Source organism: Nylanderia fulva, unplaced genomic scaffold (genome assembly GCF_048542155.1).
Source record: "Nylanderia fulva isolate GAGA-0341 unplaced genomic scaffold, ASM4854215v1 Scaffold4, whole genome shotgun sequence".
NCBI classification, from domain to species: Eukaryota; Metazoa; Arthropoda; class Insecta; order Hymenoptera; family Formicidae; genus Nylanderia; species Nylanderia fulva.
The window spans coordinates 3,785,468-3,801,944 of record NW_028190476.1 but is presented as its reverse complement, the minus strand read 5'-3'; the positions used below and the strand labels follow the sequence as shown (position 1 = coordinate 3,801,944).

The window sequence follows — 16,477 nt, the reverse complement described above, 5'->3', positions numbered from 1 at the left end:
CTGACAGATACACGGACCATTCGTAATCGAGATACCATCACAGATTGACACGCGTCCGATTTGTAATACGCATGACAGATCGCGCAAAAAATGCTGTCGCACATATAAGACATTCAATTAAATCAAATTTAAGTTACGCTATTGCTTTCTGAATCTTACGTAACGTGGACTATTTTTTCATCATTAAATATAATTATTTTATAATAAAAAATTTTATAAAAAAAAAAATTATATAATTCAATAAAAATATATATAGAATATTTTCTTAAAATATATGAATATATATAAACACATAATGTGTATAATGTATATAAAATATATATAATATTTAAAAAATCATTTCCAAGTTGATGATATTAAAAAAAAACATTGTCATTATTTTTTTTTAATATCATCAACTTGGAAATTAAATAATGTAAAAAATATCATGCATATTGAATTCTGTTAAATACAATTTCAAAATATCAATTATATGTTAACTTTTCTCATTCGTTTCCATTTTAAGATAAATATATGTTTTGCCTTTACTAAAGATTATTTTTATAATGCTATTTTATACTTGTTTTTAAAATATTATTTTACTACTATGTGAATCAAATAGATTCTAATTAATTCTATCTTATATTTTACTCATGTGTAGAGTACACATTTTACTGCAATTAAGTCGACGTTCTGTCAATGTACAACGCATTAAGAGTTGCTAAATTGGAAAAGTTTATAACATTATTCAATCTCTGAAAATATCATTTTTCTCGCAGACTAGATTCAATCATACGAAGTCGTTAGTCATTAAAGAAAAAAAGGTCATAAAGGATGAAATTTCTCCGCAATCAAGTTCTAATTCCATCCTTGTTATCAAGTCTTGGATAACTTCGTCTCACGCGTTCCCAATGATCGCAAACTTGAATAAGAGTATCTGCACGAATCTTGATAGAATTAAAGCTCGCTACAGTTGAATAACAACACATTCCCCGACGCATTATTATGCAAATAGATTTAAAATTTTTTAAAGTATGTCTATACGTGTTGAGCAAATTCGAAACACCAACACAATATATATATAATCTATGTAATTTTTTTACTATGATTAAACATAATTTTTTTGATTATAATTAAAAATAGTATAATAAAAAAATCAATTATAAATTTCTTAAATTGCATAATATATTGTGCACTTAAAAGAAATTGATAATATATGTTTAATTATATTATTTTTGCAATAAACACAAAAGAGGAGAGAAAACAAGTATCCGATACACGCGGTGTCAAGCTCTTTCTGTTCATCGACATAATAGTACTTGGCTCGACTTGTGCCGTTCTTCTAGAAGGATTACGTAAAGCTCCATACAAAGCGTTGATATACGCTCTCGTGTTCCCGCATTAAAATCATTTCCTCTAATAAACCAGCGATTTTGCTTCTCTCATGAATTCTTATTGTCCGATAGAAGATTAACGTGTATGTAACGCTTTTGATATTCCTCCCCAATACAAATTTCAATCCAAACGTAATAGGAATTTCACCCTTTCATCCCTCTTTCATTCGTTATTCATTCGTGCACATTTTTTCCTTATCAATTTAAATTTAAAAATGCAAAAGATCGCTAAATCCTTTCACAGGATATTTTGTCTGACAGTATCCTATATATGTGTATGTATATATATATATATATATATATATATATATATATATATATATATAATTCTCGAACTATGGTCTTTTTATCAATATTCATTTCCTGTTTCATGTATCCACATGTTTTTTCGACTGTTGGACTCTTTTTTACGGATAACAAATAAATATCATTTTTTTTATTTGCGTAGCAGTTTAATAACTATAACTATGACGCTTTGCAATTTCAGAGAGAAAAAGTTTAAAAATGCGAAAACTGCTGTTATTTTTTACACTATAATGTACATGTGTATGTGTACGCGTGCCATGATCAAACAACGATGAAATCATTTCTCGCTTCGATAATTAATTTAGATATATAAAAACCGATAGGATTTTATTTCATTTTTTTTTATAAAGACAGACTTACAATTAGTTTTACATTTAATCAATATTTAAATAAATTCTCTCATGTGCCAAATCCATATTACTAACAAAAATCATGAAAAACCTTCGCAAAAATGACATAGTTCTTAACTTTCGTATTACGTCCTTCTAAATATTCAATAGCTGGTAATTATAATTCTTCGCGATTAATTCTGTGCGCATAAAATCTACATGTTTAAATAACCTTTTTGTATATTTTTACATCATTTCCGCGGATGTAATGTAATGTTACTCGTTTTGTTCGCGCATTTTTAAGATCCAAGTCGCTTTTTATCGGGGTCAGCGTGACTATACTAAAATCTGCCGACAATATTTGTTATTCATGGTCGATAATGGTTTATGTTTCTAAGCGAACACATTTCGCACACCCCAAGTTTTCCCTTCGCTCTCGAATATTCGCGACTTATATACACGGAGTGGCACTCCGAACGTGAAAAAAAGTGCTACACAGAGAGAAAAATCCTCGGTCTCTCGTCGCTACGTCGAACGAAATTTGCATGATAAAGCGAGTTAATTTTTTCGCCGCGACGCAAAATTAAAATCTCGCGGATGTCGCCGTAAAGAAAGTTCTTCGAAAAAAGAGGGAGAAATTTTCATGTATCGCGCATATATAAATTTTTTATATTTCCCGTTTTTCTCTCTCATGGCTTCGCGTTTTTCAGCTTTGTTTTTCCGTGAAAATGTCTTGTTATTACGCCGACTTTAATTAAGTCACCCGCGCTTACGTTTTTCAATCTCTCTCTTATATATCGGGATTTAATGTTCAACACGAAATCATTATCAATTATTGTCTGCAAAGAGAAAAAAACTGCGCGCGTTGAAGCTTCATCCTATTTGCGCACAAAAAATCCTTCAAGATCCTCTGCAGTTCTTATATATATGTAAAAAGTAGTAAAGGATAAAAATGTACTTGAAAGAAAAGAGTCTAACACGCAAACTGAAATTTTAAAAAGTAAAATGTCGCTGATAGTTATCGATCTCGCCCATTTATCATTTACAGACCTTTGGAAAGTACACCTTGAACACGTGTAAAATTTGATAAGTACTTTACGTCCCAAGAAAAAAATTTGTATATATAACAATATAAAATTATATAGAAATATATAAAATTATACATATAATCGCAAAATTATATATGAAATATGTCCATACATAATTAAATAAAAGTGCTTTTTATATATAATTATATAAATTTATATATATAATAAATAAGTGTATTTCTTCATCTATATAAATATATATGTTTCATATATATTTATAATTCGACATGATTATATATGAGCCCTTATAATTATGTATAAAAATGGATATATTTCACATATAATTTTACGATTATATGTATAACTATACAATTATTTATATATAATTATATATAAACAATTTGTTCCCGGGGTTAGTTTCGCGCGCGCACGTATATACATATATAATATCGCGTTAGAAAATGCACGTATAAACGGCACACAAAATGTGACATAGAAATGTCCGACGTATAAACAGCTGCCGAAATTTGACAGGTCGTTTTACTGCCTTAAATATAGTCGGGATATCTCCTTACGTCATCGTCTATACTCGAGCACGTCGGAAATTCGTGGCGTTATACGAGCGTGAATCGCGATCGATGCGACACCGTCGGCTACGGATAGAAAAACAACGGTGGATTTGGATATTTCGACTCGATGGGCGGAACCGTGGATTCCGTTCGCGCTCCGCTCCAAGTATCGACCCGTGAAAGGCAGCCTCCAGCGACCTCAACCCCGTATAACTGCTACCTACCCTCTCGTCACGACATTGAAACACGAAGTTAGCATCTTTGAGTGTCTCTCTCTCTCTCTTTCTTTCTCTCCTCCCTCTCTTTCTCTTCTATCTATCCTTCTTTCCCTCCTTCATAATTCAAAGTCCTTATCAAGGGCTTATGGAGGACGCTTCGAAACTTCAAAGAAACCGCTCGATTATCTTCGCTTTTCCCAGAGAGATCGCGTCGAATAAAAAAAAAGAAAGATTGCAAATCTGGTTGTTGTACTATGTACGTTTAAAAAAATGTCTCGTTTGTTTCTTTGCTATAGCAAAAAAAAAATAAAAATAATAATATATAATAAAATATAATAAAAAAATAATATAAAAAATATTATATAAATATTATTATTTTTAATGTATATAATAAATAATATCGTGTAATTTGTATAAAAAAGTACACACACGGTTAATTGAATATACTATATAAATAAGCTAACATAACACGACCACGTGTGTGCAATACAAACGAATTTATCTTGATCTAAGAAACGCTCATATCGCTAATATTTTATTCCTTATCTGGATATAAATTATAATTAAAATTAACACGCGTGTTTACAACTTTTTTTTATTATTCTATATTACTCTCCGACGTGTCGTTTTTATTATATATAGTTGAACAAGATCCCCCTTATATTTATACATATAGGTAATTATAAAACTCTAGAAAATTTTTCGCCTCACCGATTCAAGCAGGGCCACTCTTTTCATACGCTTATAATCGAGTTGGCAGCCGACCTGCGTGCTGAAAGTTTACAGGGTCAACCGTGATTATTGCGAGAAAAAGCCCCGGTTTTTCACGCCGCGAGGAGCGAACGTTATTACAACAGAGCGCTCAATTTCTGAAACAAGCGGTCTTTAATTAAAGCGTTAATTTCGCTCGACACAAGCGAAGAGCGACACGACACGGGGAATCGTACGTTTACGAAGTTACGATTAAACCATTAAAATGCACGCTGTTTTTGTTCCCCTGCAAAAACGTGATACCGTAAAACACTATAGCGATGCCAATGGAAGAAAATATCGGAATGGCTCTCTCTTTCTCGCGACATAGGCACATCAAAATAGGAAAAATGGGAATAGAAAAAATTTAAAAATGCAGATTTTTTTGTTGAAATCAACGAGGGAATAATTAATCTTCGCGTAAAAAAATGTACATTGACTCATAGATTTCCACATTTTTGCTAACAGTAAATATTATACGCGCGCGGTTTGTTCCGTAGAAAAATTCATATAAATTAGAGTATCATAAATATGCAATCGTATTAAGCAAAAAAAAAAATAAATAAAAATAAATACCAAGAATATTCATATACAGTGATATTATTTCCATCTCGATATACGAGATCGTTCTCTTTCTCTCTCTCTCCTTCTCTAGCTGCGTGGGAAATATTTTATGCGTATAAATTCCAGCGGAATTTTTCATCCGAGAAAAATATTAGAAATTTCTTGTCGAAAAACTGTCCAATGCGAAATTGGAGCGAGATGCGCTCGCGCGCACATAATTAATTAAAAATCTATCTGTCGAATATTTAACGAGCGTGTTCGGATCGAATAAGCTCCGACGAGCTTCGCCATCGTGGTTGTTAAAGCGAGCTCTAATTACCTCGACTTTCTGTTACAGGAATTTAACATTGCGAAGGAGCAACATGCGGTACAACCATCGACGACCGAATCGGGTAACCATAAATTCCCTTAATAGAACCGTATTCGCCACAAATCCTAGTTTAAGTCATACCGTAATTCAACTATAGCAAAGGAGCGAGCGGATTCTCTATTTCTCTCCGGTGCAATTTCTAAGAAATTGTGTATCCGTTTCCGGGAAGCGATGGTGAAACCATTAAACAAAATAGCGCTAAATTAACGTTATTTATATTATCCTTTGTTTCATCTCCGAAAATTAAATACACGAAATAAAATTCTCTTTCATCCACGGATTTTCAAAATGTAATATTCCCGCATTTCCATGATCCATGGATGGCATTCAGAGAGAAATAAGATTCTCTCTCGGTTCATTTTTCAAGGAATGTACGAGAGAATTCACGAGACCGCGTAATTGAGAAAAAGGCTGTCGGAAGTGATCTCCGGGTCGTTTATTACCGCCCGATAAGTTTTCATCCTGTTTTAATTCGTATTCTCCGTCTAAAGGCTTACCTCATCAGAGTCGCAGCTACCCGGGCGGCGGCGGTCGTACTCTGGCCAGGAACTCGTCCGTCAGCTCGCAGAGCTCGCTCGAGGGTGCGCCCTGTTCTTCCAGTCATCGCGGATCGTCGCCCCAGATCAGGGCCTTCGGCCCGGACGGCCGGCATCATGGTCGACACGATCCCTTGCACGCCGCCTCCTCGTATCCACCCAGCAGAAACTCGAGGTCGGTGAAAAAGGCGCCCCTGTCGTAGGAAAATATTTTTATTAAATTGTTACGGCGAAGTGTGAATAAAATTTTCAATGCTGCGATTATTCGGGATGTTGAGAGAAAAGGGTGAAATATTTTCAAGAGATTTAATATGCCCAAAAAGAAGTAAACTATCTGAATAAACCTGATAAAATAACTACTAGCTGTTATTTTTTTTTTTTTTGCAAATTAAAATATAAATTAGAAAAATAAAAAATATATATAAAAAAATTAAAATAAAAATATTTTAAAAATCGTTTCTTTGCTGACTCGTGTTTATTAAGATTTTTCGACTTGTTTTTGGATATATGAAATCCCTTTAAAATATTTTACCCTTTTTTTAACATCTCCTATATATCTATATTTGAAACAATACATGTGTATAATAGCTTAGATCTTTGAGCAAATATATATAAATATTTGCACAATTTATTTTTAAGTAGTATATTGCAATAAAACAGTGCATTATAGCGAATTATCTTGGCGAAATATTTGCAAAATTAAATTTGAGAAAAAAATTACCTAATAAATGATAAATATATTGAATTTTATTATTTTTAAAATATATTTTATGAAATAAAAATAAATAAATATCTATTCTTAAAAAATGCACAATTAATCTGAAATTATAATTGATATAAATGATTGTGCATAAATTATATCCCAAATTGAATAAATCAATTTTTTAGCAAATATCATTAAATTTTATTCTAAGAAAATCGCTGCGGTGGTGAAGTACTTAATGCAATCATAGAAATTGCTTCATTCTGTGATGTAATTATTGTATGATATTTGGATCGTTTTTCTGTGGGGGTCATTCTGCACTTTTTGCGCGGAAAATTCCGAGTAAGAAAAGACATCGTGGGAGCGTCGAGAATAAATTTTTGAAAACTTTACATAAGAGAATGCGGGGGAAGCAAAGAAGCTCTCTCTTCAAAAGCTTCGAGAAAATAGATAGCCTCTTTTTCCTTCTTTTAAACTTCGCATCGGTTTTTCCACGAGTTTGTTTGTGAAACTCCGGTTGACAGAATATGAATAATGAAATACCGTCGCGCACATTTATTCAAGTCACAAATACACGTATGCAAATGTCTAGTATGTCGTTTTATATAGCGTTGTTGTTGATTGTTCCATTCGAAGCTTTATTTAAATAAATGACAGCAGTCATTCAGCCTTCGTAATCGAGAAACTCCTCTTCTGCCGCGACTATTTTCATTTACAAATTTTTCAAATTTTTTTAAGGTCTCTCTCTCTTTGACTGTGTACGCAATTTGAAAAAAAAAAAAAAATCCTGAATATGCAGAATCTTTTGCGCAACGTCAACATTAGAATTTTTCCATTCTCTGACGTAGATGCGTAATTTGGAAATTTCCCACAGGTCTCCTTCGCCAGCCCGGGTGGCGTCCTTGGATGCACGTTGTGCAAGTCCTGCAAGTAACTCGAGCAGCCTGCATAGCGGAAATGCGTCGCCTTCGCAGACCTCTTTGTCGTCCGTGGCAACGGGCGTAAGTTCTACTTGCGGTTGTTCGCCGATGAATGCCATTCAAAGTACTTCCAGACAGACCGGTCGTTGCTTATCGCCTCTCCTCATCCCGCCGCCACGTGCTTCCATAAGGTATAACAATAGAATTCTCACGAATCGCAATCAGTCATGTCAAAAATATTTTTATCCAAATATATAGTTAGTAGCAATTATTCTCGCGTAATTAAAGAGCTACTTATATATATTAAAATTCAGATAAATTAATTTATGGAATTAAAAAATTTATTTTATTAGAAATAAAAAAATACGTATTAATTATAAACTAAATCATTTTTATAAAATTATACGTAAAATTCTTGATAATTATTTGCGATGTTATGTGTTTAGATAATTTTCAAATTATCGAGATAAAAATGAGATAAAAATATGGATAAATTTAAAATGATTTTGTTTTAAATATCTTTAGATAAAAGATAAAATTATATGACGATTCATCTAGATAATTTATAGAATTAAAAAATTTATTAGAAATAAAAAAATACGTATTAATTATAAACTAAATCATTTTTATAAAATTATACGTAAAATTCTTGATAATTATTTGCCATGTTATGTGTTTAGATAATTTTCAAATTATCGAGATAAAAATATGGATAAATTTATTTTAGATAAGATGAAAATGATTTTGTTTTAAATATCTTTAGATAAAAGATAAAATTATATGACGATTCATCTAGATAATTTATAGAATTAAAAAATTTATTAGAAATAAAAAAATACGTATTCATTATAAACTTAATCATTTTTATAAAATTATACATAAAATTCTTGATAATTATTTGCGATGTTAGATGATTTTCAAATTATCGAGATAAAAATGAGATGAAAATATGTATAAATTTAAAATGATTTTGTTTTAAATATCTTTACATAAAAGATAAAATTATATGACGATTCATCTAGATAATTTCATCGGATAATATTATTTGTAGGACTGCTTATGTAAACACAGTTATAAAAAAATATAAATTACAAAAGGGATATAAAAATATATTATACTATTTAAATATAATATATAAATATAATATTTAATAATATTATTGTGCTATGATTCTAAACCAAGTTATCTGAATATCATTATTCTATAATAGATAATTTAATAAAAATAACACTTTTTCATCTAAGATACACAGATATAGATAATACATATTTTTATTATCTATATAAAAATACGACGACACCAATTTCATCTAGATGATTATCTATACAATTTTATTTAGATAACAGCAAACACTGCTTATTTGAAAATATTCTTTCTAAGATTAGCAAAGCCACTTTTATTTACATCGTGATTGATAATAAAAGATATTAATTAGCAAGAAGTCGCGTATATATAAATTCTTCTCGGATCATTTTATTGTCGAATATTTAGCTTTTCTCGAACCTTTTCATCCCCTTACGGGGATTGCAATTCTCTTATTTTTTATTTTTCTACAGTAGCGACGGTGGGCCGATACCGCCTGCTTCTCCACTCGGTTCTTTACAACCGGATCTCTATCAAAGACGAGACGGTCCTGTCTTTCTCAGCGCTCGCAGGTACATAATAAAACTTTGCTAATAAAACTTCCCTCTGATAAAGCGCCAGATCTTAAGTTGCTTAACTTGCTCCTGTGCTGCGCCGAAGAAAGCACTCGATTATTGCTATATATATATACAAGATAAACGTATCTGTACATCTGCGTGCGATAAATCGCAGGACAGGGAAGCACTTGGGCAGGCTTCATCTGCGCCTGAGATACGACTTCGATAAATCGGACTTGGATGTGCACCTGATCGAGGCCCACGATCTCGCCGGTAGCGATCAGGGTGGTTTTAACGATCCCTACGTGAAGCTGAGCCTCAGCCCGGAAGTGGACAGCAGGAAGAGGCAGACGCAGATCCATCGAAATGATCCGAATCCGTTTTTCGATCAGCACTTCAAGTTTCCCGTCAGCTACGAGGAGCTGCAGGAGAAGACTCTAGTCTTGCAGGCAATTATATTTCACGTCAAAGCGATTCCCGAATTCGATCGTTCAAATAATAATATACACTGAAAAATACATGGAAATTACTTATTTAGTACTGGAAAAATTACTTGACCATTATTGTAATTTTTTTCTATATTTTTTTAAGTGAAAATATATATTAATGTAAATATGCATGTAAAATATAGGTAAAATTATTATTTTTATGCAAAAATCATATGTGGAATTTTAAATTTACTATTAGAACTTTATTTATTCATTTTATTTATAACATTATTTTATCACGTATATACATTACTAGAATTTCCTATGTGTAATTCCATGTTCACACACAGTGGAATATTTTTCATCTTGAAAATATATAAAAATATATTTCATATGAAATTACATCCAATCTGTAATCTTCCATATAAATAGCAATATTGCTTGATTATGCTGGGTCGAAAAAAAAACCCAGCACAATCATGTAATTTTACACAAACATTTTTTTCAGTGTATGATGATAATATTAACGACGTGATATTAATCAGGTATTCGATTACGATCGCTTCTCGAGGAACGACGTGGTGGGTTCGCTGAGGGTGGCGATGGACAGCCTAGAACTGGTCTCCTCTACTTCCCCGGTGGAGGTCTTTGGTGAAATAGCGAGAGAGCGCAAACCGCCGGAAGAGATTCAAGAGGTCTTGGTTTCGTTGTCTTACTTACCGAGCGCCGAGAGGCTCACGGTACTCATGATGAAGGCGAGAAATCTGTTTCCCCAACAGGTAGGCTATGGCCGGGGTGCATATTTTTATATTGCGTCGACAGCAATAAGAGTTTTCTTCTCTCTCTCTCCATTTGCTCCCCATGTTCGCCCCTTCTTGCCTGGAAAATATAAAGAATAGTCTCCGTTTTATTTACTTCCGGCTAAATAAAAATATTTTTCAATTAATAAGATTTATATATATATATATATATATATATATATTTAAATTTATTTTTCTATTATATATGTATACAGAGTGTATTTAAATAAGTGCGAAAAATTTTAGGAGATAATTCTTTGTCAAAAATTAAGGGGAATTTCTTATATAAACATATACTCTTATATCCCTCCCTGAAGAGTCACACTTTGCTAAAGAGGGAGGTAAAAATTAAGTATTTATTTTTTTTAATATTGATAAATAATATTGTATATTTTAATTAATGCGGCGCAGGATAAGGAGACCTTGGATCCTTTCGCGAAAGTCAGCCTACTTTGCGGCGAAAGGCGAGTAAGAAAAAAGAAGAAAACAGCTGTTAGGAGAGCGACTATGAATCCTGTTTGGAACGAAGCGATGTCATTCAACGTACCTGCCTCGTCTTTAGCCTCGTCAGCTATAGAGGTATCTAATCTCTTTTTTAAGACTAAAAATTGCACAAGTAATTTATTTAGAAACAATTTTTCCTCAGCAAAAATGTTGAGGTGTCAATAATTTTCGAATTGTAAGCGATTGAAAATGAAGGGTTCTTCGCAAACTAAACCTTGTGAAAATAAAATATTAACAAAATATTAACACAAAACATTATTAATAAAATATTAATAAAATATTAACACATTCTTCAGTTAATTTCAGGTAGAGTTTACTTTAGTAGAATTTTAATTGAACGTTTACAAGTTTTACAAAGATACATGATGGTAAAAATTTGGAACATACAAAAAATGACGACCTTCCGTAGATAAAGATAAAATTATATGGCGATTCATCTAGATAATAATTTTTAAGACTGCTTATGTAAACACAGTTATAAAAAAAATGTAAATTACAAAAGGGATATGAAAATATATGTATTCATATTTTTATTTATAAATTTTTATCGCTTATTGCTTAAGTTCTACTATTTAAGCATTTTTGTGCTATGATTCTAAACCAAAATTATCTGAAAATTATTCTAGATAATTTAGTAAAGATAATACTTTTCTTCTAAGATGCAGATATAGATAACATTTTCATTATCTATATAAAGATAAAATAAAAGTTTCAATATAATTTTATTTAGATAGCAGCAAACACTGATGGGACCATATGTAAATTGAACAAGAAAAAAGGACTAAAAAAATTTAACACGCTTTTTACTCGTTAGGCTCAGTAAATAATAATTAAAGAATAACAAATGGGGCAAAAAGCACCATATTTTGGTGTAAAGTTGTAATAAAACATAAACAGCAATCAGTTGTCAAACGTTTCGGTTATTATTTAACCATCTTCAGTGACAAACTAAAATACAATAATTGACATTAACAAATAATCGGATAAAGAAGAATAATTAATTCACCTTTAGAACAACAGTGACATCAGTCAAAAAACAACGATTTATGTCGACACATTAAACGGAATTAAAGTGAAAACAATGATATTTAAACAATTATATTTCGAGGCAGCGACAAAACTAGAAGAGAGTGAAAAGGGAGAGAGAAAGGAAAAAGAAAAAAGAGAGAAGGAAAGCGGGTAAAATGAAAAGATTGATAATTGAGGAGTCAGGGAAAAGTTCAGTGTCACTCTGTTGAAAAAAATTGAATAAATCACGTCTGTGTCTAGATATGCGTGCTGGACTCGAGCAGCGAGCTGATGAGCGGAAACGCCATCGTCGGCTCCTGCATCATCGGTCCAGCCACAGGTACGGACAGCAGCCAGGGACGAGAGCACTGGCTCCAGATGACGCAGTCACCGAGGAAGCAGATCGCGGAGTGGCACACGTTACATTAATCAAACGAGAGCCTGCGTTCGATCGCCCTCAAACGTAATTCGCGTGTCCTCGTTTATTCGAGGGAAATCGACAATCTATCGTCGTAACGACGGATAGTCGAATAGTATATATAAATATCACGAATAATATACCTGCACCTACACCACGAAATACGTACCTAGCGATATTGCATGTAAAATGGCAAGGAACAACGTGTATTTCCTATATCCCTTTCGAAAAAGAAAAACATAAGAAAAAGATGACGATGACCTATTAAAAAAAAAAAAAGAAACCGTATTCTTCTGCACTTTTATATAGGTATTGTATTAATGGCCGTTGAAGATTTTTGTGACATATCGTTTGGAATTCGGTGTCGATGCGCGAGAAAAAAGAAAGGAAGAAAAAAAAGTGGGAAAGAAAAATATTATCGTAAATATATTCTCTTCGTATAATAATAATAATAATAATAATAATAATAATAATAATAATAATAATAATAATAATAATATACCACTGCACTAAAACTGACTCCAGGCACACGCACCCGCATTTCCGTTCGTTGCACAATGCATTACTTGACGCATTATATACATATAATATGCGCGAGATCCAACTGTATATTTCTTAATTTTTGGAGATGCCTCGAGACGAGATTTAGATGTATGTATTTTTAAAAATAATAATATATAATAATCGCGCTCTGAGATATTTTATCGCGGACTTATTACTTCTCTCCGAAAAGCGAAGCTATTTAACGTGTGGGAAGGGAAACGTGAATCCATAAAGCTGTGAAGCAAAAGCGGAGACCGATCTCGCGCGTTTCGCTTAACAGATCAATAATTAAACGTACAAACTAATATTTTAAGAATCCAAAAGATCGCCTCGAAGAGACGATTCTTATCAATTTCTCCGAGTAAGCTGATCGAAAATCTGTTCCACCCTCGGTGAAAAGGAGCTATTTTCTCTCAGGTTTATTCCGTATATACATATATTTCTCTGATATAATTATGCTTCTTCGCGAGAGAAAGAGAGAGACGGAAAGAGAGAAGACGGAAAAAAAGAATCATATATTAATAAAAAGAAAAGAGCCTAAGTCTATCGTTGTCTGTGACAAATGTGGCCTGGAAGAGCATTCAAAGTGCGCCATGCCTATATACATAGCTTGCAGGCTAATCAAAAAGATCTATAAAACAATATCTCCGCAAACGAGCATGCTAATCGCGAAAATTGATTGTCGTTGTCGCTATGTATTGTCGAATGTATAATTCATGTGCTAAATAAAGTGGAACATGATGCGCGCGTAAAGAGAAATCGAGCGTGATATGTCCTTTCGCTCGTTTTAACACGTCGAACACGATTACGATAATTGGCAATGAAATTTATTTATTACATATTAACACACAACGAGATATCCTCCTTACTAAACAAATTTATATATATATAAATTTATTTCTTTTATATACTATACTATATATATATATATATATTGTAACGGAAAATTAAGTCTGATCTCTTTAAGCGAATTAAGAGAATTACAAGTTAACAACTCTATATTTCGACCAAAATTCACCATATCAATAATTTATAGTTTTCATTGTCGGTTCTATTTCTTCTATACGTTTAAATATCGAAATATAATAAGCCTGCCGGTTGTCAAAGGATTTAATCGTATGCATGTATGTACGATCGTGTACATCTATAAGTATCTGTGGTTTGTCAGCTAAAATTGCATTGTCGTGACCCAATTATTGAAAAGAAAGAATTAAATGTTAATGAGAACATTAAGTATATATAAAATAAAATATTATATATATATATATATAAATATATATAATAAATATTATATATATATAAATATATATAAATATAAATTTAAATATATATATATATATATATATATATATATATAATATGTATATTGCTGCAGCTTTGGATTTCATCCCGTTTCCAGGAAATCATCGTCAAGGGTGACTATTGTCATAAAACAATCTTTTTGAGCACCCCCATGATCTCTCGGAAATACTCAGGGGATGAAACCCAGGGACGTGAGAATACATATAAAATTATATATGTATATACATATATATATATATATATATAATATTGTAATTATATATATAATTATATATATAATTTTAATAATTTTATATATAATTATATATATAAAGAGAGAAAAATCTCTAAAGATTTAAAAGAAACGCTTCGCTACATGGAAGCGTAGTCCGAATCGTACGCTTAAAACTTATATATATATTTAAACAGTATTTCTATTATTCTATATATAATTAATATATACTACGAGAAAAAGATATAGTAGAGTTAGAGAGGCATCTTATGCGACTGTAAAAATGGATATCGATAATAGTTTTATTTACACTGATAAAGTTAGAAGCAAACTTTGGAGCGAAGAAAAGCGAAATTTCCCTTTTTCAATAATTAATCATCAAACCCGAAAGAGTAATCAATCGCAGCATGTGGCATTAATTGGCCCATAAAATAATTTAAAACCGCAAAACGTAATGTATTTGTATTAAAATGTGAGGAAAAGTCTCAATCTGCAATGCTTTATGAAATAAAGATTAGATAATGAAAGAGAAAAACGCGATTTGCGGTAAAATTAAAATTAATAAACGTCAATTCTGAAATAAAAAAATGATTAGCGTCACATAAAAAAAAATTATAATAAAAGTATATTATTGATTTTTCCGTTTTTTCAGTCGCACTCTATTAATATATAAATATATACATTTTCTTGACAAAAATGTTCTTATATATACATATATATACACATATATATATATGTTCACCGTCGTACAATCATCTTGGGTGTCTGCTGAAACTGTACTTTCGATATGTATTCTATATTCCTACACCACGTTCAACAAAGAGAATTCTTTATAAAGTATATACTTACACAAATGTTCTCGTTATATAAAGAGCTCAATTTTTCGAAGCTTATGTCAAATTATATTTATACCGAATGAAAAATTAAACTCGACTTGTTTGACGTGTATGCTGAAAATTTAAAACTGTTCACCGATGAAAAAAAAACTGATGTCGCGACACATCGGGTTGTTTTACCAGAACCAGCACGAGTTGTTATATTTTTTATGTGAAATGAAAAGAAAACTCGTTCGTGGTTCTTCAATCAATAGACACACCTATTGATGGACCTGAATTTGCCTTGCATTATACGGTATACCAAGAAGAGCCTCACTTAAATATCTTAATTAAACATGAGATTTAAAAAGTGAAAAAGGTGACGTTTGTCCTGCCAATAATAAGGATAAGAAGGAGCGTTTTATCTTATCTCTTGTGTCGTGATTTTAAAGTAAGGCAGAAATGGACGCTTTCGCTGCGACGGGTTTTGAAGAGTTTTTAAAAAATAAGTCTCTCGTTTCCGTATACATACACACCGCGAAGAATAAGTAATGTATTCTAAATGTGATGTGTAATTAATATTTTCTTGTAATGTATTCTCGATCCAATCATAATTGCATCTAAAATAAAGAGTTATTTACATCAGAAATCCGATGTATATTTTATATATCCAATAGATTTCGTAGATCTTGCATTTGCAATTTATAAAATATTTATAAATATATATTCCCGAATCATTTTTTCCACATATTTTATTATATATATATATTTTATACATTTGTACTATAAATTAATATATACATTATGTTTCATACTGTAACATGTATCACAAATGACCAACTTCTACATATATGTATGTATATATATATTTTATAAGTATATGTATATTTAAGTATATATATATATAATGTATAAATATATAATATATATAAAACATATATATGTTATATATAAATACATGTATACCTATATAATATATATATATATGTGTATAATGTATGTATGTATGTATATATATGTATAACACACATATGTTTGTATATACATATATATATATATATATATATATGTATATATATATATATATATATATATATATATATAAGTAGTGCTTTCTTCTAAAACAAATTTAACGAGTACTC

At 31.2% G+C, this 16,477-nt stretch overlaps 1 protein-coding gene across 3 annotated transcripts in view; it reads left to right on the top strand.

The window, feature by feature from the left end:
- Positions 1–15,984, top strand: part of Sytbeta (Synaptotagmin beta) — a 43,194-nt gene extending 27,210 nt beyond the window's left edge. For all 3 annotated transcript variants that reach the window (XM_029309424.2, XM_029309426.2, XM_029309425.2), the window contains exons 3-10: positions 5,475–5,529; positions 5,999–6,218; positions 7,621–7,857; positions 9,223–9,321; positions 9,482–9,755; positions 10,280–10,513; positions 10,946–11,113; positions 12,308–15,984. In XM_029309424.2, coding sequence (XP_029165257.1) covers positions 5,475–5,529; positions 5,999–6,218; positions 7,621–7,857; positions 9,223–9,321; positions 9,482–9,755; positions 10,280–10,513; positions 10,946–11,113; positions 12,308–12,475 — 1,455 coding nt within the window. In that variant the 3' untranslated portion in view covers positions 12,476–15,984. The remainder of the gene's footprint in view (positions 1–5,474; positions 5,530–5,998; positions 6,219–7,620; positions 7,858–9,222; positions 9,322–9,481; positions 9,756–10,279; positions 10,514–10,945; positions 11,114–12,307) is intronic.
- The last annotated feature ends 493 nt before the right edge of the window (positions 15,985–16,477 follow it).